This window comes from Hydra vulgaris, chromosome 06 (genome assembly GCF_038396675.1).
Source record: "Hydra vulgaris chromosome 06, alternate assembly HydraT2T_AEP".
NCBI lineage: Eukaryota > Metazoa > Cnidaria > Hydrozoa > Anthoathecata > Hydridae > Hydra > Hydra vulgaris.
In genome coordinates this window covers 34,361,037-34,386,229 of record NC_088925.1, presented here as the reverse complement: position 1 = coordinate 34,386,229, position 25,193 = coordinate 34,361,037, and the positions used below count along the sequence as shown (strand labels likewise).

The 25,193-nt window shown below is 27.8% G+C and overlaps 1 protein-coding gene across 1 annotated transcript in view; it reads right to left on the bottom strand.

Moving 5' to 3' along the window:
• Positions 1-25,193, bottom strand: part of LOC100208823 (transcription initiation factor TFIID subunit 5) — an 88,412-nt gene that overhangs the window by 24,381 nt on the left and 38,838 nt on the right. Inside the window, exons 10-15 of the mRNA XM_065799929.1 lie at positions 19,429-19,553; positions 18,073-18,097; positions 11,547-11,610; positions 11,195-11,314; positions 10,878-11,054; positions 3,865-3,971 (exon numbers count right to left, since the gene is read on the bottom strand). Of these exons, the coding sequence (XP_065656001.1) occupies positions 3,865-3,971; positions 10,878-11,054; positions 11,195-11,314; positions 11,547-11,610; positions 18,073-18,097; positions 19,429-19,553 (618 nt within the window). The remainder of the gene's footprint in view (positions 1-3,864; positions 3,972-10,877; positions 11,055-11,194; positions 11,315-11,546; positions 11,611-18,072; positions 18,098-19,428; positions 19,554-25,193) is intronic.

Below are 25,193 nucleotides of genomic sequence, written 5' to 3'. Positions count from 1 at the left end.
GCTTCCGCTCCCCCCCCTCCTTCTATCAATATTTGATAGTTTTATTATGATTATAAGATCAAGATATATTACAATTAGTATATATATGTTTATACACACACTGGTAGGAGGTAGAGTAGGAGCAAGGGGCTTAGTGGCAAAAGTAATTAAATTAGTAATTAAATAAATTACTTAAAGTCTTTTTTTGATTTAAACAAAGGCATTAGTTCGCGATTTCGCAATTGAGTTCTTATAAAACCATCTCTTTTATCCCAACCACAGACTGATTGAGCTGCTTCTGTAACTAATTTGACTGCTCTCTCGCAACTTTGGGTATGTAATGAGTATAGAGGTAGCTGCAGGGGAGAAACTATCAATGCATTGAGTTGGACTAACGACATATTTGTAGTGAAAATTGGTTCAGTGATGACCTCTTTTTCCCAATCGATAAGTTCATTGATGTCACAAGCATCAAGGTTTATTGTTTGCGGAACTTTAAATGGTCTAACATCAGTTAAGCCAAGTACTTCCCGCCCTAACTGCCAATATTATGTCAACGACAAATAACCTTTGTTTTGAGTTATCAGAACAGAGAAGTGAGACAAGTATATTCTCAGGATGAGCCCACCAAGATTCACTTCTGAGATAAAGTTTAGATGCTTCTTTAATCCCATCATCTTGCTTCTGCCAAAGTTGAAACAGCTTTAAAAGATGACAAGAACCATATTTAATGTCATGCTTAACTTTAATCTCAAAGAACATTGGAAAATAAACCTGAGTCACCCAAGTTGCAAGCAGTCTTAAGATCTCTGTATTATCAGGTTCAAGATCATGTTTACTCATATAGAGAAGCACGCATCTTATGCCACAAGTAACCCATTGACTGTGAGACAATCTACCACATTTAAGAGCTGCTACTTCAGGATCGAGTTTTCCTTTTAATATTGCATTTAAATACTTCCATGCGACTAAACTGTCAGTGCTCATTTTCTTTAAGAAATCTTCACTTATAGTAACAAGTGGCTCCAGAAACGGAATTGGCGTAAATTTAGTAATTCTTTCAAGATTTTCAACTTTGGAAAACAGTTTATCTACTGCTCCACTCCATCCATTATCTGAAGAAGTTGGTCCATCAAGTTTTTCCATAATATGACGAAATGGAAGCTCATTAATGTGAAGCCAGCAAAAAGATCTAAAAAGTTATTGATTGAGAAGCTCTTCCACAAAATGAAGCATTCCACCTTTCCATCCAAACATTTCATTTGTAATATCACTGCCAATTAGTTGGAGATTAAGATCTTAACCTCTTTCCATTAACCAGTCGAATAATCCAATAGCACATTGCTTGGTTGGTTTAGATATTTCTGACATCTGGTGTATAATGAGTAAGGTAGCAACCTCTAGGCTCTTCTGTCACAGTTATATGATTTAATTTGATAATTTTTTTTCTGAAGGTGCCTGTGGTTTTATCATGAATAAGAACTAAAGTTTTATCTTTTCTACTATCAATAAAAATTCCAGTAACTATATTTCTTTTACAGTTGAAATTTTCTTCTACTCTAGAATACTTCATAGCACACTCTTTGGCACAAAAAACTTTCATATTATCACATATGAGATTTTTTTTATCTTCAACAAGTTTCCCTGCCTTCATAATATTTTTCAGTAGACCATTAATGATAGCAGCAGTAGCAGTCGATGATACACCAAATCTGATAGAGGCAACGGCAGCATTACTAATATCAAGGTAGTTTCGTTTGACATAACTCTCTTGATTTTCAATTGTCGAGTCCTCTTCGCTATCACTGACTTTATCGCTATCACTGACAATCGCATCATTGGAATTATTATTAATTTTTATTGTAACATCCGTACTTTCATCATCAAATCTAACGTCTGTTGGATAAATAGAGATTAATGATTCTAATTTATACTTCGAAGCTTCTTCACGTTGTCGCGTGAGTTTTGCTTGATCAGTTGACTTGCGTAAGCATTTTAACTTAAGTTTGGCAGTCTCTTTAAGATCCAGACCAAATTCTTGCATACATGAAACACTGCCTTGTTTTTCTCGCTGGGTTTTTATCCAAATAAGTTCTTTTTTAGGAATTCTTAAATTTAAGTCACATTTGCAAAAGCATTGAGCACTGTCATCACAAGATTCGTTGCAAGGGGCATCATTATCACTGCTGTAAGCGATTCTGCATTTGCAAAAAGCAATACCTAAAAGTTTATCAAGTTTAGGTTCCCAGTGATTTTTGTTTGCCTTTTGAGATTTGTGTCGAGCTATCTTAGAGAATGCAGACCAACTTCTATTAATTCTTAGTGCTATTGCTTTAGTTCCACAAACTATGGGTTCTTTAAATTCTGTGTTGGAAATAAGCCACCGTTCTGCAACTTCATTAGCAACATTAGAAAAAGTTTCTTGCATTGATAAGTTAAGCGGATTTTTAGTATTCTGTTTCGCTGCAGATCTAGACATTGCTGCAAACAATCACGTAGTGTTGGAAATTCAGTTTGGAGAAACTTTTTAGGACCTCCAAGATACTCACATAGTTTGGTGTTAATCGATTTTCTGGTTTTCTCGCTAACTGATAATGCCATTTTTCTTTTTTTAATATATTATTAATCTGGAAGATATAAATACAGCAATTATAGCAATTAATTTGAAATGAAATCTAAAATAGTAATTATAATATTTTCAAAGTATATTTGAATATTAACTGATACTGATACACAAAATAATATTGTTGAAAACTCAAAACATATTTTAAAAATTAAGCATAGGGTTAAACTATATTTTAAATAACTATTATGTACATTTATAACATGAGCAGTCATCATTTAGTAAAAAAACACAATAATTTTGAAAGATAAAAACGTTTTCCCGGTAGCTAGACTTGTTTTTTCACCAAAATAAATTATACCATTCAACTCAGGGTTTATGAATACATAGGAAAAGTGACGTACTGAATGAAAATTAAATCATGCAAAAGTATGATATACCCTAATAAATATGTTGTTTTTTAATTCAAAAAAATGTAAAAATGATACATATTAGTAAAATACATATGGATATATAGATAGATACATAAAGGAAAAAATATAATATAACTGAGAAAATATAATAATATAATAATAAAAAAATATTTAATAAGACGTAAACAAAATAAAATATTTAATAATTTAATTGTGTATTATTAAAATCTAAATATTATTAATTTAATTGATTATTAGTTGATTTAATATAATAATATTGTTATAAGATTATTTTCATGAATTATTTCAGGCTAATACATAATGAAACGTAAAATATGTGACCGCCCGAGTTACCTCGGGTTCCGTCTTTTTGGACCATATAGCATGACCCGAGATATCTTGGGCCTGGTCCTTAAGGGGTTAATAAAATATCAATACAGTAAAAGAGTAAACTAATATGAAATACACTTTAAAATTTTATAAACTTGTTTTTATAAACTTTGGAATCACTTTCATATCATAATATATAATTGTTATTAAAACAAAACAAATATGAGAGATCCATAAACTGATTCTTAAGAAAACCCAATTAAAACATGCTTATCAGATAATATAGCATTATGGGTAACTACTTGCTTGCAACAGAACAAGTAGGCTGTAACCCACACAGAAACTTGCCTAAGCGCAAACCTTTACAAATACAAACTAAAAAAATGTACACCAAAGAATTTTAAAGTCAGCACATAAGACAAGCAACCCAGATTACATGTATTAAACATAAAATAAAAGTAAGAAACTCAGTGCATTAATCTGCAATAATTTAAAAGTTTGCACTTTAGTAAGTTTGTCTCAAAAAATTGCACTTAAGCCGGTTATGCTTAAAGTTGTATATGTTAATAAAAAACTAACCTGATCCATCTTCTGAAGAAGATAGTAAGAAACTTTTGTCATGATTAAAACTTACACCAAATACAGGTCCTGAATGCCCATACAACTGACGACTTTCTGCTGCTGATCTATTAAAAAGTATTACTTTAGCTGCATATGTTCGATTTCTTTTATATTGAAAGTGTTATTATTACAACTACTTTCTAGATTTTCAAATCTAATCTTTAAATCTTAAAAAATTATAAATCTAATCTTTCTTATTCAATTTTTCAATTTTTATTTATCTGTGCCATATAATGTAAAAGGTCAGTAGTAACAATAATCCAAGAAGATATAAAGAAGAGAACTTAGTGAAAGGGTTGCAATTCATTAATATAGGAATGTCGACAGTACTGCGATAGTTTTATGCAATAAATAACTGAGTTTTGTTAGGGTTAAAATATACAAGCCTCTGTGAGCCCCAATTTGTTACAGAAGTGAGATCAGATCCTAGATCAGCCGGCTGTTCTTAGCAATCGAAAAGAGAAGACTTTTTGTCAAGAAAAGGGTATAAAGTTGAGTCATTAGCAAAAAAGAGCTACTTTAGATGTAAGGTTGTCGAAAAGATTGTTAATCTGGATAGGAAACAAAACAGGATCAAAGAGGGAACCTTGAGGTACCCCAGAAGTTACTGGAAATAAAGAAGAGTGTTGGTTTTCGAGGATGACTTTAATAAAGCAGTTAGAAAGAAACAATTTGATAATTTCAAAAACTTTCCTAGATACACCAAATGAAACAAGCTTATGGAGAAGACCAGCATGCCAAACTTTGTTGAAAGCCTTAGATATGTCAAGAGCAACAGCCCCAGCCTCTCTGCCTCCATCTAATGCACAATAAAATCTTTCAGCCACTGCAGTTAGCAATTCAGCCGTAGAGCAAGAGGATCGAAAACCATATTGATTGCCTGACAGTAAGTTATTTGAGTCAAGATGGGATGTGAGAAATTTTTTTATCAAAGACCTTGCTAATAACAGAAAGAAGACTGATTGGACAATAATTGGAGGGTTAGAATGTTCACCAGAGTTTTTGAAAATTGGAAGAACAGATGCTATTTTCCAGCAGACAAGAAAACAAGACTCAGTAAAGCATTTATTAAATAGTTTAGAGAGAATTGAAGAGAGTTCTGGAGAACAATTTTGTAAGACTACAACAGGAATGTTGTCTGGACCACTAGACATAGAAGAGTTTATTCGAGATATGACTTTAGCAACGGAAGCTGAAGTGATTATAATGTCTAACAATACGTTAACCTGTTTAACTGGAATGGAAGGAAGAGAATGGCCATAAAATTTGAGAGTTGCATTAGAAGAAAAGTTGCAAATTGTTTTGCCTTATCCTTTGGAGAGGTAATAAGATCAGGCCCATGAATGACAGAATGGAATGTTAGACCTAACCTTGTTAACAATGCTGTTGAAGATTTTCCAAAAGTCTCTAGAGCCTAACTTTTGAGATAAAATACAAGATTTAGTGAGCTTAGAATAATGAAACTTCGCATCTGACAGCATCTTTTTACATCGATTTCTTGCGATTATAAATAGCCATTTATTCTAAATAGAGTTATTTTTGAAAAAGATAAAAAAAAAAAAATGATTACGATTAGATATAGCAGCTGCACAAGAGTGTGAAAACCATGGAGTAGAATGAGGCTTGACTTAGAACCAACAAGAAAGAATAAAAGGTACCATTTCTGCCTGAATCCAGAAAGTTACATAGGAGGCACATTTTTCAGCTGAGAGGGAAAAGATATCAGTCCAAGGACCATCATGAAAAAAATCACAAAAAGAGAAATGCAAAAGTTATAACCTTAAATGCTAGCAGGGTCAATGGCATTAGAGCCATTTTAAGTTTACCAGTAAACCATATATACATCAATATATGGTTTACTAACTTAATTAAAGAATAAAAAATGAAAATTTCATTAGTATATCAGTATATCGTATATCTTTCAGTATATCATATATCCTTCAGTATATCGTATGATTTTGTATACTAATATCTTAGTATCAGTATATTGTATATCCTTCAGTACATCGTATGATTTTCCATTATCGAATTTAAATAGAACACATCATTACATTTTGACATTAGAGATACTAATGAATCACTGTTGTTGGAATCATAACTCGATTACAATAAAGGAAATTATGCTGAGTTGTGCATATATTTTAATGATTCATTCATATCATATATCATATATAATACATTCATTAATTCTTATAGACATTCATTCTTATATTCATTCATTCATTATAGACTAAACAGTTTAATTAGTTTTAACTCTTTTGCTACCAGCTATCTTAATCAAAACTTTACCTCTGAGACCGCACAAAACAAACTATATATCAATAGAAAGCTAAACAAATGAACTTGTCGATTAAATAAGTTTTTAACACACATCATTGAACAATAAGAAATGCAAAGTGATTAAAACCATTGTTTTTATAAATAGTAACTAAAACATAAAGTCCAAAGAAAAACTCGTATAAAAATGAATGTTTTTCTTCAAAAGACTTTTGTAATTACTGAGCTAAATATTTTTCTTCTACATCTTAAATACTTATACACTTCCACATATTAAATACTTCTACACTTCCACATGTTAAATACTTATACACTTCTACATGTTAAATACTTATACACTTCCACATGTTAAATACTTCTACACTTCCACATGTTAAATACTTCTACACTTCCACATGTTAAATACTTATACACTTCCACATGTTAAATACTTATACACTTCTACATGTTAAATACTTCTACACTTCTACATGTTAAATACTTATACACTTCCACATGTTAAATACTTATACACTTCCACATGTTAAATACTTATACACTTTTACATGTTAAATACTTCTACACTTCTACATGTTAAATACTTATACACTTCTACATGTTAAATACTTCTACACTTCCACATGTTAAATACTTCTACACTTCTACATGTTAAATACTTATACACTTCCACATGTTAAATACTTATACACTTCCACATGTTAAATACTTATACACTTCTACATGTTAAATACTTATACACTTCTACTGCTTTTGTAATCTTGGTAAAGGTATACCCCACTAATGTTCTCCTGGACAGGAAAAGGTAAATGTTTCAAGCCAGCTATGCAGCAGATCATCAAAGGTACAACAGCAAGTTACTTCAATTCTGCTCAAAAACATCTATGCATCTTCACAGACAAACCTTGGGGAAGAGATCAATATTTCAACAGGTTAGGTTACTTATCTATTATACTCTAAATAAAATGTGAAATGACACTTTTTGTGTTTTCAGTATCAGACATTTTTAAATATGTATATATAAATTAATAAATTTTATTACAGGAGGATCAGTACTTCCTGTCATCCTTGGAAAACCAATTGAACAAACCAGGAAAGTGAAATTTGAAGAGATTATTGACAATTATTTAGAGATAAAAATATAGAGAAAAAATTAGAGATAAAAATTAGAGATAATTAGAGATAAAAATTAGAAATAAAAATATAGAGATTATTTGAAGAGATTATTGACTCTTATGAACAAATTAGTCAATATATGAATAAGCAGATGTTGAAGGGGCTTCAAAAATGCGGTATTAAATTTGAATCATTCATTGAGGCAAAACTGATAAAAGGAGCAAGATCCTATCAGATTTTTATGATGTCAAGACTATTCAAGCTGAGGAGAAGATAAACAATAGGCTTACAAAAGTAGTTACAAGAGACCTTGCTTATGTTGAAGACCTTATAGAGTTTCTCAACTTTGTCATGGATTTCAGAGGTCAAAATTACCACTGTATCTTTGTCAGAGTTGGAATTGATTCAATTAACCAAAATTAAAAATGAGGGACAGATATAAAATGAGCATTCTTTTAATATAGTATTTAGTAAAATAATCCCTAAATTTCATGTTTAATTTAGGTGGAGGTTCATTGAAAGTAATCTGCAACATATTTGACCCTAAACATGAGAGAGAGGATGACATGGGGGACAAAGGAACATACTCTGGGATCAATAGGGCTGTCATTCTTGCATATGCAGATAACTTACAAGAGACCCATGACAAGCTATTGCAGATTGTTGAGAGCTTAATTCTGCATGAATGCAAATATTTTCTTGAATCAGATATGAAACTCATCGACATATTGTTGGGAATTTCGGTATTATATATTATAATCTAAATTTATACTTTTTACATTACTTAAACACATACACATGTACTACTTGATAAAATGTAATTCAAGAGCCTTATATAAATTATTTTAGACTCACGGAGGAAAACATTCCTGTGTGAAAGTACATCAACTATTGCTGCTGGAGATCTTAGAACTTTGAAATCGTTAGACGATTGGTATATACTGTATTACGAGGCTGGATTGCCACACAAAAGAATGCAGGACTTCAAGGTGGTTTTAAAGTTTTGTCTTATAAAACTCTACATTTTATCAGACTTTAATAAATATTATTTTTACGTAGAATGTTGTGAAGCCATGCTTGTTCAAGGAAGAAGACAAATCTAAATTGGTGTTAGATGTTATACCTTTGTCAGAACTTCACATGCTGATGGGCCTTGTAAACCATGTCATTATTCTTAACCAAATTGTAGCCTGAGTTTGAGATTTGGGTTTCAAGCTTAGGATGTATAAGAAAAGGTTATCTAAGTGAAACTTATGATGGAAATACTTCAAAATGGATGCTAGAACAATTCTATGAGCTGGAAAATCTGTAACCAGCAGAGCTACTACCTCTATTAGAACCCTTGAGAAAGTTCCGCGAAGTAGTTCAAGAGACATTTGGAAACAGTTTGGATCCCAGTTACAAAGATTACATTTAGGCATTTACGCAATCTTATGTGGTTACCCAAGAATACTGTAAGGATGTAGGCTATAGAATGTCTCTTTTTGCTTTTAATAATGTTGAACATTTTTTAACATTTCACAATAATTTATACAAAATACTTTTTTTAAAGAGATGTTATAGTAGCATAATTTAAAAATATTTGATTGATATTTTATGCTATTTTAGTATCTTGAAAAGGATCTGACTGTCACATGGAAAGTGCATGCTATTATAGCACACTTAGAAGACTTTTTCTCCAGATCAGGTCATTCTCTTGGAACATATTCAGAGCAGGCTTCTGAAGCAACTCATGCTAAAATAAAGCCTGCCATCAACATCAATGTTTCCCAAATGAGCAAAAAAATATCTGACAAGAAGCAAGACAATTGCAGAGGTTTTAGTAACGCAAACCTGTGATCAAAGAACCTTGTCAAAGTTATAATATAGTAATAAAAGATTTTTTGTCATTGATTTTTTAACTAAATGTGTTGTAATATGTAACATAAAAATTAATAAACATTGTTTTATCAACCATACTTTTGATTTAAATACTAATTAAAGAAACAAAACCATTAAAAATCTTTAAAAAAATATAATGAAATTTTTGCAAATTTTAAAACTAAATTTTCTCAAAAAGGACTCATTAGATTTTTTTAAGTTAGATCCTTAAAACATATGATATTAATGACTTAAATCCATTAAAACTTCCGGGGTCATATCATTTTATACCTAAAACCTATATTTGTGAACTGTGTAATGCTTGTATCAGTTTAAATGTATTTGTGTTTACTTAAGTTTAAATTTATTTGTGTTTAAAAAGTAAATAGATGTCAAAACGAAATTTTATTTCTCACAAATGGAAAATGGATGGTAGACAAAGTTTTTTTTGATTACATCAAAAGGCTTAATGAAGTACTCAAAGATCTCCAAAGGCTAATTGTCATTATACTTGTGCACTTATTGGATATCTCACAATCCGTTAATTACTTAAACCAGGCTTTAAAAAGAAATTACTTTTCTTCTATGATTCTTGTAAATTTAAACTAGATAATGCAAGAGCTATATTTTGATTATATATATTTTACATAGGCTAGCTTATTTTAACCGTACATACTTGAAATAAATGCTAAGTAAATATTAAAAGTATTGCTAAGTAAATTAAAAGTAAATGTGCCCTATTGTTTAGCTACATAGCAACTGATTTTTTGTCTATTATTATTATTTTTATTATTTTTAATTATAAGAAATGTATATTTTAAGAAATGTATATAAATTAAGTCGCAAAAAATTAAAACTACATAGACTTGTAGAATACAACATATCATTAGCAGTTGTTGTTGTAATACCCATACCCAAACAAAATATAAAATATAAATATTTAGGTGCTTGCTAGATACTAAAAAAATAAAATAGATAATAAATTGTACATAGTTAAACATTCAATATAATTTAAACATACAACATTTATAACATACAATAATTTTTAAACATACAACATTTATAACATACAATAATTTTTAAACATACAACATTTATAACATACAATAATTTTTAAATATACAACATAACATGCAATAATTTTTTTAATGATACATAAAGGCCTAATAAAAATTAAACTTTTTATTTATCTGATTCTATTAAATACAATTTTATGTTATTTGTAAATAATATACATAACTGTTTTTAAATAATGATATACATTATTGTATTCAAGCAGTGTTATACAATAATATATATCAATAATGATATACATTATTGTATAACAATGGTGTGCAATTTTTCAAGCTTTTGCAATTATGGTGTGCAGTTTTTAAAATTTTTGTAACTATGATGTGCAGTTTTTTAAGCTTTTGGAATTATGGTGTGCAGTCTTTCAAACTTTTGTAATTATGGTGTGCAGCTTTTCAAGCTTTTGTAATTATGGTGTGCAGTTTTAAAAATTTTTGTAACAATGATGAGTAGTTTTTAAAATGTTAAATACTTTATTTATCAGAATGATAAAAAAATATCTTTAGACAAAGTTTTAGTGTGTTGTAAATAGCATAGTCTTACAAAAAATGTGAAATGCATAAACACATAAAACTTAATCACAAGGCCTGATAATGTAATATTTGCAAAATATATGTTTCACATATATCATCAATAAATTTAAAAATTACTTTTCATTCATAACTCTTTCTAACACATCATCAGCTTCCTTATCAATCTTTGCAAGTTCATTAACAGTTTTCAAAGTGCGCAGTTTTTTTGGATTAAGAGTTGATACTTTAATGCTAGAGTCATCAAATCCAGCAGCAATTAAAGATGAATCTTCACTAATCTCAACACAATTTAAACTAAAATATTATAAAATTATATCAATCATTATAAACATCATTTTTAATTAAAAATTAACAGAAAAACTACAATAAAAAAATAATGAGTATTTTCTTACTCTTGTTCCCTCCCCTCAACAAAAAAAAAAAAAAAAAATTACTTGTCTTGGGCATTAAGAAAAGTATAAAAACATATTGAAGGAATTTTATTGGGACCAACATGCAATCTTTTTGATATATCCTTATACATCATTAAATTGAAACGTTTCTCAGAATCTTTCCTAAGAATAATTATTAAAAACATTTACCATTGAATATATTAATAAAATGTATATCGAATATGTTATAATTAGAATATGTTATCTATGTAGAAATAATTGGAGATTAAAAAAGCAACTTTGTATTAGAGTATTAAAAAAATAAAAAATAAACATTACTTAAGAATAAATTAAAAATTTACCTCAACCTAAAATTCAAGTATAAATAAAAAACATATTTATGTATTCAACATACATTTTTGGAAAAGGTATTCTATCAGATTTAGGTGCATTTGGGTCTGCAGTGTGCCTCTTTTTACCTGGAATCAAGTTAAATTTTTAAAATTTTATTATTAAAAGTTATCTATTTATTAATAAATTTTCTTTTTATAATTTATTAACAAAAATTAATAATTGAAAACTTAATTAATCATTAAAAATTAGTCCACATGCATCTCTTACCACCTTTACATGATCTCTAAGAATGTTGGACCTGAACAAAAGGTGGGGATAGGGTTGGGGCAAATTAGCTTTTGTAGTATAGTCCAGTTATACTGGAATATTGACTAGCATTAATGTAGAATTGCAGGCAATGAGATCTGTTGCAAGGACACACCCCTGATGAGTGGCATTAGTGCATATCTCTGGCTCATCTGGTGATCAATATACAATTTCACAGGTGGTATTGAGTTTTTAATTTATTACTATTTGTCTAGTGGTTAGACCATGACTTACACTAGATTTATAAGTTACATTTTATTGACATACCAACACAATACACTATAAAACTTTACCGTTAAATTCACTGTATTACACCATGAATAACACGGTATTGTACCATGAATGCATTTTACGGTACGATACCGTAATTTTTACTGTACCTTGGCCATGAACACTAATTTATGGCAACGCTTAACTACTTAGAGAGATTTTAAGTAAGTATGGATTGCCATGTTTTTTTTAAATGTTTAGACTTAGCATTGATTTTTAAATAATTTCTATTTGAAATATTTATGTCTTAACAATTGATCCTACAACTCTAAAATAATATTATTTTATAATTATATGCAATTATCAATATATTATTTGTTTCAATGAGATTTATTGTTGCACTGGATTTTATAATATAAGGATATAAGATTGAATATATAAAACACACCTATCTTCAGGCTGTAGATATTTCTAAGATATAGCCGAAGTTCAGCTATATCTTAGATATATATATATATATATATATATATATCATACTATATCATATAGCTGAAGATAGCATTGATATAGATATTATCTATATCACAGCTAGGTCATTTATATATCACATATATATCACAGCTAGGTCATTAAGCTATATCACAGCTACGTCATTTAGTTGTGTTTTAGATCTTCATACCTTAAATCCTTTTAATCTAATAAATATTATAAGGTATTGAGTTTTTAATTTATTACTATTTGTCTAGTGGTTAGACCATGACTTACACTAGATTTATAAGTTACATTTTATTGACATACCAACACAATACACTATAAAACTTTACCGTTAAATTCACTGTATTACACCATGAATAACACGGTATTGTACCATGAATGCATTTTACGGTACGATACCGTAATTTTTACTGTACCTTGGCCATGAACACTAATTTATGGCAACGCTTAACTACTTAGAGAGATTTTAAGTAAGTATGGATTGCCATGTTTTTTTTAAATGTTTAGACTTAGCATTGATTTTTAAATAATTTCTATTTGAAATATTTATGTCTTAACAATTGATCCTACAACTCTAAAATAATATTATTTTATAATTATATGCAATTATCAATATATTATTTGTTTCAATGAGATTTATTGTTGCACTGGATTTTATAATATAAGGATATAAGATTGAATATATAAAACACACCTATCTTCAGGCTGTAGATATTTCTAAGATATAGCCGAAGTTCAGCTATATCTTAGATATATATATATATATATATATATATCATACTATATCATATAGCTGAAGATAGCATTGATATAGATATTATCTATATCACAGCTAGGTCATTTATATATCACATATATATCACAGCTAGGTCATTAAGCTATATCACAGCTACGTCATTTAGTTGTGTTTTAGATCTTCATACCTTAAATCCTTTTAATCTAATAAATATTATAAATCCTAATAGTTATTATGTTATATATAAATATATATAAATATACATATATATATATATATACATATATATACATATATATATATATATATATATATATATATATATATATATATATATATATATATATATATATATATATATATATATATATATATATATATATATATATATACAATTGCCAGATACATTTCCGACCCATATTGTCTATCAAAGCAATACTCATTACAAATAAGATTTATTCTTGATTTTTGACTTTATGAAGGATCATGAACTTCCTATTTTTGCAAGAATTTTGTTTCTTTTTTTTTGATACACATGGAATTAAGTATGTTAATAAGCTAAACACACAATTAGTACATGAGCTTGGTATGTATGAGGTCTGTGGAGAAAAATGAGATACAACATATAATACTTGATACCTTACACTACCATCTTACAAGCACTGCATTCACTCTTTTATTTCCTTACAGCACTCTTTGTCATACTCATCAAATAACTTATTTTTAAAATTATTTATTTACATAAATAATTTTAAAAAGTTATATATTTTATTTGGCAATATTGTAATAAATGATTTTATTTGTAAACTATTTTATTTGTAGTACTTGGCAAATGTGTGCAGTTTTTTCTGAAATAATATTTAAAGAATTATATTTAAACAATCAAAATTAATTCATAAGAACCAATTAAAAATAAGTAGTAGAAAGTTTTATAAAAACTTTTTTGGAAAACTCTGTTTTTTAATAATTTTGCAGGCACCTTGTACAGTTTAAAATGAAGGCAAGTACAACTTTTTTTACCCAAAACCATTAAAAAAACATTTGGATTTAATTGCGTCTTCTATAGTTGCCAAATATCCTAAATCATTTTAAAATGAATATGGTACCACAGTGATTGATAGCGGTAATGACAGTTTAACGTTACAACTAGTTGACCGTTATGATTACTTGCAGAGGTCAAACCGTGTGCCACCATTACTGATAATTCTTTTTATGACATCAACTGATAATTGTTCCTAATTATCAACTGATAATTAGGAACAATTATCAGTTGATGTTATAAAAAGAAAAACAGATAAATATATAGCTGCTTGAACCGAGAACCAGTTCTCAGTGTTTCAAACAGCCCTGAAAAACGCGATTACTATTTGCAACGAAGTGAAATAAATGAAAAGATGTTATTAAATGATTTGTTGATAAAATTTCCCAATTTATTTACAGTAAATTAAACTCTTTTTAAAAATAAAATAACTTATATTATTAACCAGTATATAACAATCTATATAATGATTACTAAATAGATATTTCATTTTTATAGTATTCAATTTGATTTTTGTAGAAGTTTATTTTATTTAGTTTTGGTATATCTATGTATTTAAATTTTTTTTTTATATTTAGGTTGATGGTTTGCTACATCACTTTGATGTTTTGATGGGTGGAGTGAATGCTGGTGAAGTTTTGATGAAAGCATTTGTTAATGAAAAGTTATATTTATTTTTGCATAGTTGCAAAATAACAGATCTAAGAGTAAAGAAGGTGATAATAAATTTAGATAAAGCAAAAAATGAAACTTTGTTGATGGAAAACTTGACACATCTTTGTGTTTGTGGATGTAAGTTGAAGATAATAATAATTAATTTAAAAAGCATTAATATATTCTTTACCTATTTTCAAGCAATTTATTGTTTCACTCATTTTATAATAAAATGCAAAGTAGTTACTCCAAAATACTTCATAATAAGAAAAATATGTTTAGGAGACTATGGGTCAAACAGGCACCAGGACCAAATATTTTTATACATACTTAAGTGGATTTTTGTTAGGTCAACTTGCATTCTTTTTTTTTAAATTCGCTATTTACAGCAAATCGATTCATACTGGTAATTGATTGCATTGTTGCGGTTGATGGAATGACCAACTTCGTCAAATTATGTTGTTGTCTATTTACGAGCTTTTATATTTTCAGTGTACCATATCCAAGAGAAGCTTCATCAATATTAGAGTTTTGTCAACGGTATATTATATTTATATCATGCTTAAATAAATTTATCTAATTGTCTAAGGTATATTGTATTTAATTTTAATGGTATTTTTTATTTATTGATGAGAACGTTTTCAAACATAAACTGCTTATACATATATTATTGACTGTTCTAATGCATTTTTCAGCATCAATCCTGAAAAAGGGAGCAAATCAAGGCAAACGAAGAAAACTTCAGCAATAAGCAAAATTGTGCTATCAATACTGCAGAAGTTTGCAAAATTTAATAATATTTGAATTTACCACGTTAAACTCCTTAATACAACTTGAAAAAACAATTTATTATGTAGTTATTTGTATTTAATTTTAAATTTTCAAAGGTTTTACAATAGTATCTTTTGTTTTATTTTATTTAAACTCGAATATAAATATTTATATAACATTATATTGATATGTCAGGTATTTCGAACTTGTATTTTTTTTTAACTTATGTATATTAATTTACTTTATCTGAGTAACTATTTATATTTATGAACATGTAAATAATGTAAATATAAAACTAAAAAGATTTTTAAAAATATGACGTGTTTTTGTTGCCATTAGCATATATATGTTGATAGATATTTATAATTGAAAATATAATTGAAAAAAATGTAATTGAAATACAATTAAAATAAATGAAAACAAAAAGACAAAATGAAATAGACGAAAATTTTTTTAAAAATAGTAAAAATATTTTGTACCGATTTATATTATACAATATATACTTTACAATAAATGAACGAGGCATTTCTGTAAATTAATCATAGTACTATGCCATAATTCACATTGTTTCATCACAAAATAATCACGGTATTCTTCTGTAAAATAACGGCAATTTACGGTGATTTATTCACTGTGTTCTACTGTAAAATAATCACGGTACAATACCAGCACTTATGGGTAAGGGTATAGTACCATGATTTTCACAGTAAAGTTTTACAGTGTATCTTAATGAATTAGCACTCTACATAAACAAAGGATTTAGAGTTTGAATCATTAGAGCAGCATATTTTTTCTTTTTCTTTTAATAATTTCTAAATTATTATTAATTATTATTTTTCTTACAATTTTATCTACTTATATTGCTTTATTGTTTTATAGGGTCGCCTAATTGTGATCAAGGTGTCTCATAAAAACAAATTTTTTGTGCCCCAACTTTTTCCTATGTATACCACCACAACAAAATAGACAATAGACTACAACATTGGAGGTGGTTATGGCTCTCAATAACTTAATGAGTAGGCTGACACTCATACACATGTTCATTCTGAAGCTCCAAAATGCACATTAAATAAATGCCTGCTGAGTTGCTTGGATCTAAAATCTCACTTTATAGCACATCATTTCACACCAGCTTGGGGTTTTAGCAAGAAGAGTGAAGGCTTGTGTACGTCTAATGTGTGCATTTGATCAATTGAAATCTATTTCATGTCTCACCTCTGGCTTTGATGTGTCAGCCCATAAGCACAAGAAGTGTGAGTAGCTTGCTATTCACTCAATTTATAAGTAGACAAAAACATAATGAGACCATACCAGACAACCAAGTGGAACTTACTAACGCACAACACCATATCTCTAGACTTCAACAGTCTCAAATATCAATAAATCAAAAATTTGCCTGGAATAAAGACAGAATAAAACAGGTAAAAAATAGAAATAAAACAGAATAAACTGAACATGAAATTGAAAAAATTCTGAGAGTAAAGAAATAACTCGCAAAAAAAATCTATTGGAACTTCAGCAGAGTGAAAAAAACAAACAAATGAAATTGAGTGTAATGATCTGAGAGAAAATAAAACAGTACAGTATTACACTGTAACTATCAAAAATTATTAAAACCTTATTAAAATCATTTTAACTTCATTAAAACTTTTATAAATCAAACAAATCTGTACAAATGCCAATAGTCCATGCAAAAAACCATTAGGGCAGTTAACTTGCCTATAAAGTGTGTTTTTCATGTTTGTCCATGTAGTTAATTACTCCCACTGAGGCCTGTATACTTACAACATAAATGAAAGTTGCTTTAAAGTTCTGTAAAGTCGCTTTTTTATTTACTATTTAAACAAATGGAACAAAAAATGGAGTTTTACAAAGGATCCTTTAATAGTAACAACAGAAATACAAATTTTTAACATTAAATAATTGAATGTGACAGAATACTGTCAAACTTATTTAAGATTATGCTTAATGTATAACAAAGTTTTTTAAAAGAACATAATTGAGAAATCTTTTTTATTTAAAGAGTACTTTATATATTTATATATAAGAGTATTTTATATATTTATGTATTTCTATATAAGAGTATTTTATATTTTTATATATTACTTATAAGTAATATATAAATATATTTCTCAGCAAAATTATACTAATTTCTAATATTTTCAAAACAACTCTAGACCTTGCCCAAAAAAAGTGCACTTACTGCCCAGTGCCTAAATAAAACTGTTGAGTATAAATACAGTAAGTAAAATAACAGCATAAATCATTAAAAATCTAAAAAAAGAGAATAAAAAACTACTGTTATCAAGTACTCAACCCTACTACTGTACACTTTTTAGAGAGGGTTGACACCCATGATTTAAAGACATAAAATACCTTCGTCTCGTCTTGCCTTTTTTTTCTAAATAAAATTTAAAAAATAAAATAACTAAAATTTATCTAAAAACTTTATTATTTTATATATTTTTTAAAATGTTATTTATATTTTATTTTATTCAAATTTTAATCATTAAATTGAAGACCCTTAATAAGAGATATGTGGTTGGGAACCAGACCAGACTGTGTGGTAGTTTAGTGGGTTTTAGTGGGTAGTTACTATTATAATATTGCTTGTCAGACTAATCTGACAAAACGGGAGCATAATTTGCATGATTTTCATGAGAATGATTTGGTTTCATATAAAATGAATGCTGATACATAGCATAGAATACACACATATGCTGATAAATAACATAGAATACACATTTTGAAAATTCGGAAAACATTTTGAGAAAAAAAAAACAAAAAATTAAATTCTCTTAAAGCTGATGATTTTCTCAATTTTTCATATTTTTAGTGTGAGTAATAACTGAAAAAGTTGAAAAACAGATATATTGCAAAAATATATTTTTTAATTTGTATTTACAGACTATATTTTGGGAATCCGGAAAAAAAAGTAGAAAAAATATCCAGAAGTCCGTATATATCCATAAAATAAGAATTATTGTACACACATATACATACATAAACTTCAGCCAGGGTGGCAGGCTGTAAACCTGTGCCCACATTCTCACCAGTGTCACTGGTAAAAATCCCCTGCAAAATAACTGTTCTTATTAAAGAAAGTTGTATTTTTTTTTTGCTATGCATTTTTATGGACATAACATAAAGTAAAAATGCAACTATGTGTATCTAAAAATGCAATAATGTCTAAAAAAAAACAACCCAATCACTACCCCAGCTACTATAACTCTATGCATGTTTAAATAGCTTTAACTCCTCCAAAATTTCATATTTATAAAGGACCCAAGTTTGGAACTGTAAATGCCAATCTTTAAAAAAACAAAGTATGGGTATTAGGGTGGTCCTGAAAACAACTATTTTTTTAAATGTCTGCTCCCACCCTTTAAATGGTGAGAGCATTAAACAAAAATTTTTAAAATAATCATCATTTTATAAAAAAGATTAAGAAAAATTACAATAATTTTTTTTGTAAAAATGCATATTTTTAGTTTTTAGTTTAAAAATTTCATTTTCAAAACAAACAAAACAAACAAAATGTTTTTTATAACAATATAAAGCATTTACAAATTATTAAAAATCATTTTGTTGATTCTAGTTTTTTGTCCAACACTGTATGTACATATATGTATATAAAGTATTCTGTATATATAACAGTTTTATTAAATAATATATGAAGTGCTAATTGAAACACACTTTGATAACTTTATATTTATGTTATGTCGTGTTTACCTTATGCTTTTCTTTACTATCTTTATCCACGACTGCAGCCTCATCTTCACTGTCACCATCATCTGCTAAAGCTGCCATTAACTCAGGATCGTGTATTAAACCAAAGAAAACTTTAGCTTTATTAGCTAAAAAGTATATTATATATATATATATATATATTTATATATATAAATATATATATATATATGTATATATATATATATATATATATATATATATATATATATATATATATATATATATATATATATATATATATATATTTATATATATAAATATATATATATATGTATATATATATATATATATATATATATATATATATATATATATATATATATATATATATATATATATGTATGTATGTATGTATGTATGTATGTATGTATGTATGTATGTATGTATGTATATATATATATATATATATATATATATATATATATATATATATATATATATATATATATATATATATATGTATATATATATATATATATACATTAGGGTGTCCCAAAAAAAATAATTTTTGTGTGCCATCAAAAACTTGGCTGTTATGCAGAAAGACAAAATATATAAAAACTATTGATCTACAGACAAGTGTAAGAGCTTGGTGTAAAACTTGAAATTTTCGAAAAATGTCAATTTTTGTCATATTTTTATTATTATTATTTTTTTAAATCATTTTAAATGTACCTGCGAAATATCCCATAAGTGAGATTCCAGTCAACCAGCTGCCCAGTGTCAAAAACATCTTTTCAAAAAAATACTTTTTGAATTCTTTAAGGTAATTTTAATATCTAGTTTTCATCTAATTTATTTACTATTACCCACAATTCTTTTTTTTTATATAGGAGCACCAGATTTCAGCCCAGCAAAGAAATTATTGCCTGTTTAACAAAAACAGGAACCAGAAGTCTAGTTGGCCAGTATTGAGCATGTGAAAGATCAATCAATAAATGTGTAACTTCAAAATCCAGTATATATACACGCAAAATTTCCATAGTTATCGCTGACATCAGGATAAAAGCTGGTTTTACGTGCAACATTATTAGTGGAAGATCTGTTATGTAAATTTTATAGCGAAAAAAAATTATTGTACGCTTATCTTGTTTGTTAGTCAGCTGTGTAATATTTTTCAGTCAAAGGACTCTAAAACTCACAGAGAAATATAACAAAATGAAAGGATGGAGTAAACTAAACTGTTCAAGCAAAGGGATCTGAACTCAAAAGCAAGTAGATTTCCAGGTGGAAGTTAATACCTTGTTTGATATATCTGTTCCACAAATAATTGACATGATAATGAAAGATCAGAGAAGAACAGAAGAGCGCTTACCTTGTAGGCATTCTGAATTTAGATTTGCTTGAATACAACAATATCAAAGACGCTCCATGTTTGTTGGATAGAAGTTTTAAGTTCTTGTATATATATTATATAGTATTAGTTTGTGCCAATATTCCCCATAAATTTTCAATAGGGATCAAGTCTGGTGAACGAGATGGCCAACTCAAACATGTATACTTTTTTCTGAAACCACTGTTTTACACTTCGTGCCGTGTGAATCACCACATCTTGTTGGAAAATCCAATTCTCAGTAGATAAACTATAACTGAACTCGATTAAAACATCCTCTAAAAGATCTTTGCAATTTCTTGCATTAATTTTTGTTGTAATAAAACATATTGGAACTTTGTCTGTCCTGTCCTGCTTTCTAGCAAACTCATAGCAATGCTATCTTTTTTTTCAAATCATGCCAATAATATTTAAAACTACCAGGTCTATTCAAGTTAAACTTTTTTTCATCAGAAAGAATAACATTTTCCCATTCCGCGTCCCATGTCATGTGGTTCTTGGCAAATTCAAATCTTGCACTTTTACGTTTTTTAATTAATGGTGGTTTTGTGATCATTTTTTTCCACTAGAACAGTCATGATTTTGACAAAACTTGTTGAACACCAGGCTTAGCCAGGAAAGTGTGCAATTTCACCTCATAAAATGACCACGTGAATACTTTTAATTTTGAAAACTTGACCATGGCTGTTAATAGGTTTTTCAATTTTGTTAATACGTTTTTTAAAACTTGTATACATTTTAATAATGCTCTGAAAAAATTTAAACTTAAAATCTTAACTTAACTATGAAGAAACTTAAAAAAACTTATCGTAAAAGAAGCAAATAAATCTTCCTAAAAAAAATAATGAAAAATAAAATAAAAATAACTAAACTGAAACTAAAATAAATAATAAAAAATTAAAACTTAACTAAAATAAATAATAAACTATAGTGTTAGGATTATTTAAATCAAGTTTACAATAAATAACTTTGAATCGTTTATCTTTACTAATGTTTTTAAAATATAATACGCGAAACCCTTTTTAAATAAAATAAAAACTTACTTCTAACGATTGTTTAATAAAAGCACACATTTAAAAGTTAAAAAAAAGATTCTTAACAAATCTTTACAGTAAACAAAAGAAAAATAGTTAAATCATTTATTAAAAAAGTTTATATCGGTTTTTTTTTAATATAAAGACATTTATAATAAAAAATACATACTTATATAAATACAAAAAAATATATTTATTATTCATTAATATTTCTATAAAAATCATTAGCAGTGATTTCTTACTTTTTTTAAATGTGTTTCAATAAAATAAAAACATAAGCAAAGATCAAAGTTATTTAATTCAAACAGCTTTCAAAAAAGTTTGTCATTTTTTTCTTCTCAACAAAATTTTTCTACTTTTTGAGTAAATTAACTTTAATGCCTCTTATATAAAGTTTATTAAAGAGACCATTGCTGTTTAAAGTTGTCACTTTAATCATAAAACTTGAAAAAAAAAAATTTTTAATTTTTACTTTTTTTATTTTACTTATAAAAAAATCTTATGTAATTAAACAATATAAATAAAAACTTATACAACTTTCAATGATACTTTAGTTAAAATCATTAGCTACTTTATTTAAAAGCGTTTTGCTAATATAAAACGTAAGTAAAGATAAACGTGTTGAAGTTATTTATTTTCAACATAATTAAAAACCAATTTTTTCAGCGCAATTGTTAAAAACCATGGTTAAACCATCAAAACAAAATATTATTTGCATGGTCATATAAAGACTTAAAATCGCATGCCTTCCTGGCCAACCCTACTAGACATGTCTTGTGGTCACAGGTAATTCCAGTTCAGTCCTTATTTATCTTGCTCTTCGTACTTCCGATAATATTAAACATATAATGGAAGAATGTTGCCTTCTGGTTATTTTTTTATTTTGGCCCTTAAGGTGATTTTTATTGTAATTTTCACCTAAGTTTATAAAAATTATTCACTGCATGATGAGATTTGTTTGCAATAGGTCTAGTAAATATAACTTTTGTGGGTAATTTTATAAATAACTTCTGCATAAAATCTGCAATAACTACATGGAACTAAGGAAATTTTGCTGAGTGTATATATTAGGGTATAACAGTTGCCCCAATTTTGTTAATTGATGCTGTTCATAATTTTGGTATTGGATTTAGGCATAAAAATAACATAACGAAGGTTTTTTTGAAGATCATTCATAATTGAATGAGCACCAGCAAATTGAAAATACCAAATTTAGCCCAAAAATCTTTTTTTTTCTCGTGTTACAATCTAATACTATGGTGGGGCTCAAAAAAAACAAACTGATTTCTTTTATTGAATTTCTTTTACTAAATACAGCCATACAGAGTACAAGATAATAAGAAAAAGTTTTTTCACAGGATCTAGTAAGGTACAATAGTGCCAAATGAAACTTGTTTTCCAGGACTAGATAGATATAATCTTTTTTCTTCATTTTTTTTTAACAAAATTGTTAATGTAAAAAATTGACTGAAACAAGACGATGGTCTTATTATCTTGCTCCATTAACTTCAGTTTTATTTTTTTTACAAGTTTTAATTTCAGTTTTACAATCAAAATCAATAAAATATAAAACAATCACAAACTATAAGATATTTGTAGCACATATATAAAAATATAAATGTGACCAGAAACCATGATTTCTCTTTTTGTGCACAAAATGGTTTTTCTATGAGATTCAACTACTTGGAGAACATCTTGAAAGTATTTCTCATCCTTAGTCCTTAGTTACACCTAGGAAGTCATAGCACACCTTCACACCATAGTCTGCTGTCTCATTTACCACCTGAAGTTTGTCGACAACCAATTTCATGTTTTGATAGACTTCCCTATTAATCCAATCATGTGCTGGAATATGGAGGAATTTATAGACCATACCAAAATGCTAAAAAATCTGAATGAATCTGGCCTAATTAGATTAACTAGAGAAATACCATGTTCTATTGTTGGAGGAAGATAGGGCTTGCCAAATCCCCAAATGTTGAGTCCAACTCTCTTTGTAACAGAAGTGTTTTCAATGGTAAGAATGGATTTTCTCATTTCTTCTTTGATTTCTTCTGCTGCCATAGATAAGAACAGAGCTAATGAAATCAACTCCTCAGATAAGTACCAAGTGTGCTGACTGAATGTCATGCATGCATTTTCAACTAGAGTTAAGTCATGCTTAGCAAATTTTGCCTAATTTTACACTAAAATTAAGTCATTTCCTGGTGCACTAGCTGGTACAGGACAAACAAGCCACCACAATAAATTGTTCCAACTATGAAAATGTTCTTTGATCTGTCTTGACAGAAGCATAATCTTTGAAATAAAAATCAGTTTACTCATCCGCCTTGCTTTGTGAAGGGCACCAGGATAGAGAATCTTGAAGTTCTTTAGTTGAGATCCCTTAGTTATTTTGAGCAGACAAAGGCAAACCAGCTCTTTGTAGTCATCTTATGTGAATGACTGTGCAAGAGATTTAAGAAAAAATTTAGCTATCTTTAGGCGTTCTTCTTCTATAGGCATCATTGCGCACTTGTAACTTTATGTAAATAAATGTTAAACTTTACAAAGCTGCCGCATGCATATGAAAACATTTAATATTCGCCTTACAAACATTTTTGTTGCTAATTTAGCACAGCCTTTATTTTTATTGTGACATTTTTTAAAAGTTCTGAATATTTTTGGTGAGTTTTACACCAAACATACACATTTGTAAAACATAGTTTTACACCAAAGATACTTCATCTGAACCATTTGATGAAGAATTTAATAACCCAATTTTTTAATAACAGTTCTGCTAGGCATAATGACTTAATTTGAGTTTGCTTTGTATAACACTGTACTGTTTCTTATTTTAAATGTATTTAATGAAAATCTCAACTTGTATCAAATTTTAAAAAAGTTTAATGTTTTTTAACTAACTTGTTTTTTCTCCAAAATGTGTTTCTCTAAACTTAATATTTATTAATGGGACTAAGATAAATAAAAATCTATCAAATGACACTAAGAAACCAGCTGATCAAGAGAAAAATATTATAAATCTTCAAAATTATCTAATCATAAAAAAGATCGTTTAAGCAATACAATCAAAAAGCAAGAAAATCAGAAATAATAAAAAAGTGTCTGTGACATGAAAAAACTAAAAAAAAAAGTGTGTGACATGAAAAAACTAAAAAAAAAAAGTGTGACATGAAAAAATTAATAATCAACAAATGCAATATGATAAATAGAGGATTTTATGATTTATTGGTTTACTTCTCCAGAAAACAGACGTCTGTTTATTACTGCTAGAAACAATTGTAAAAAGATTTTGTTTAACGCCAAAGTCCGCTATTCTCAGGTCATGAAATCTCGTATTTCATTACAAAAATTAGGCTCTTGTGATTTCTGGAAGATCT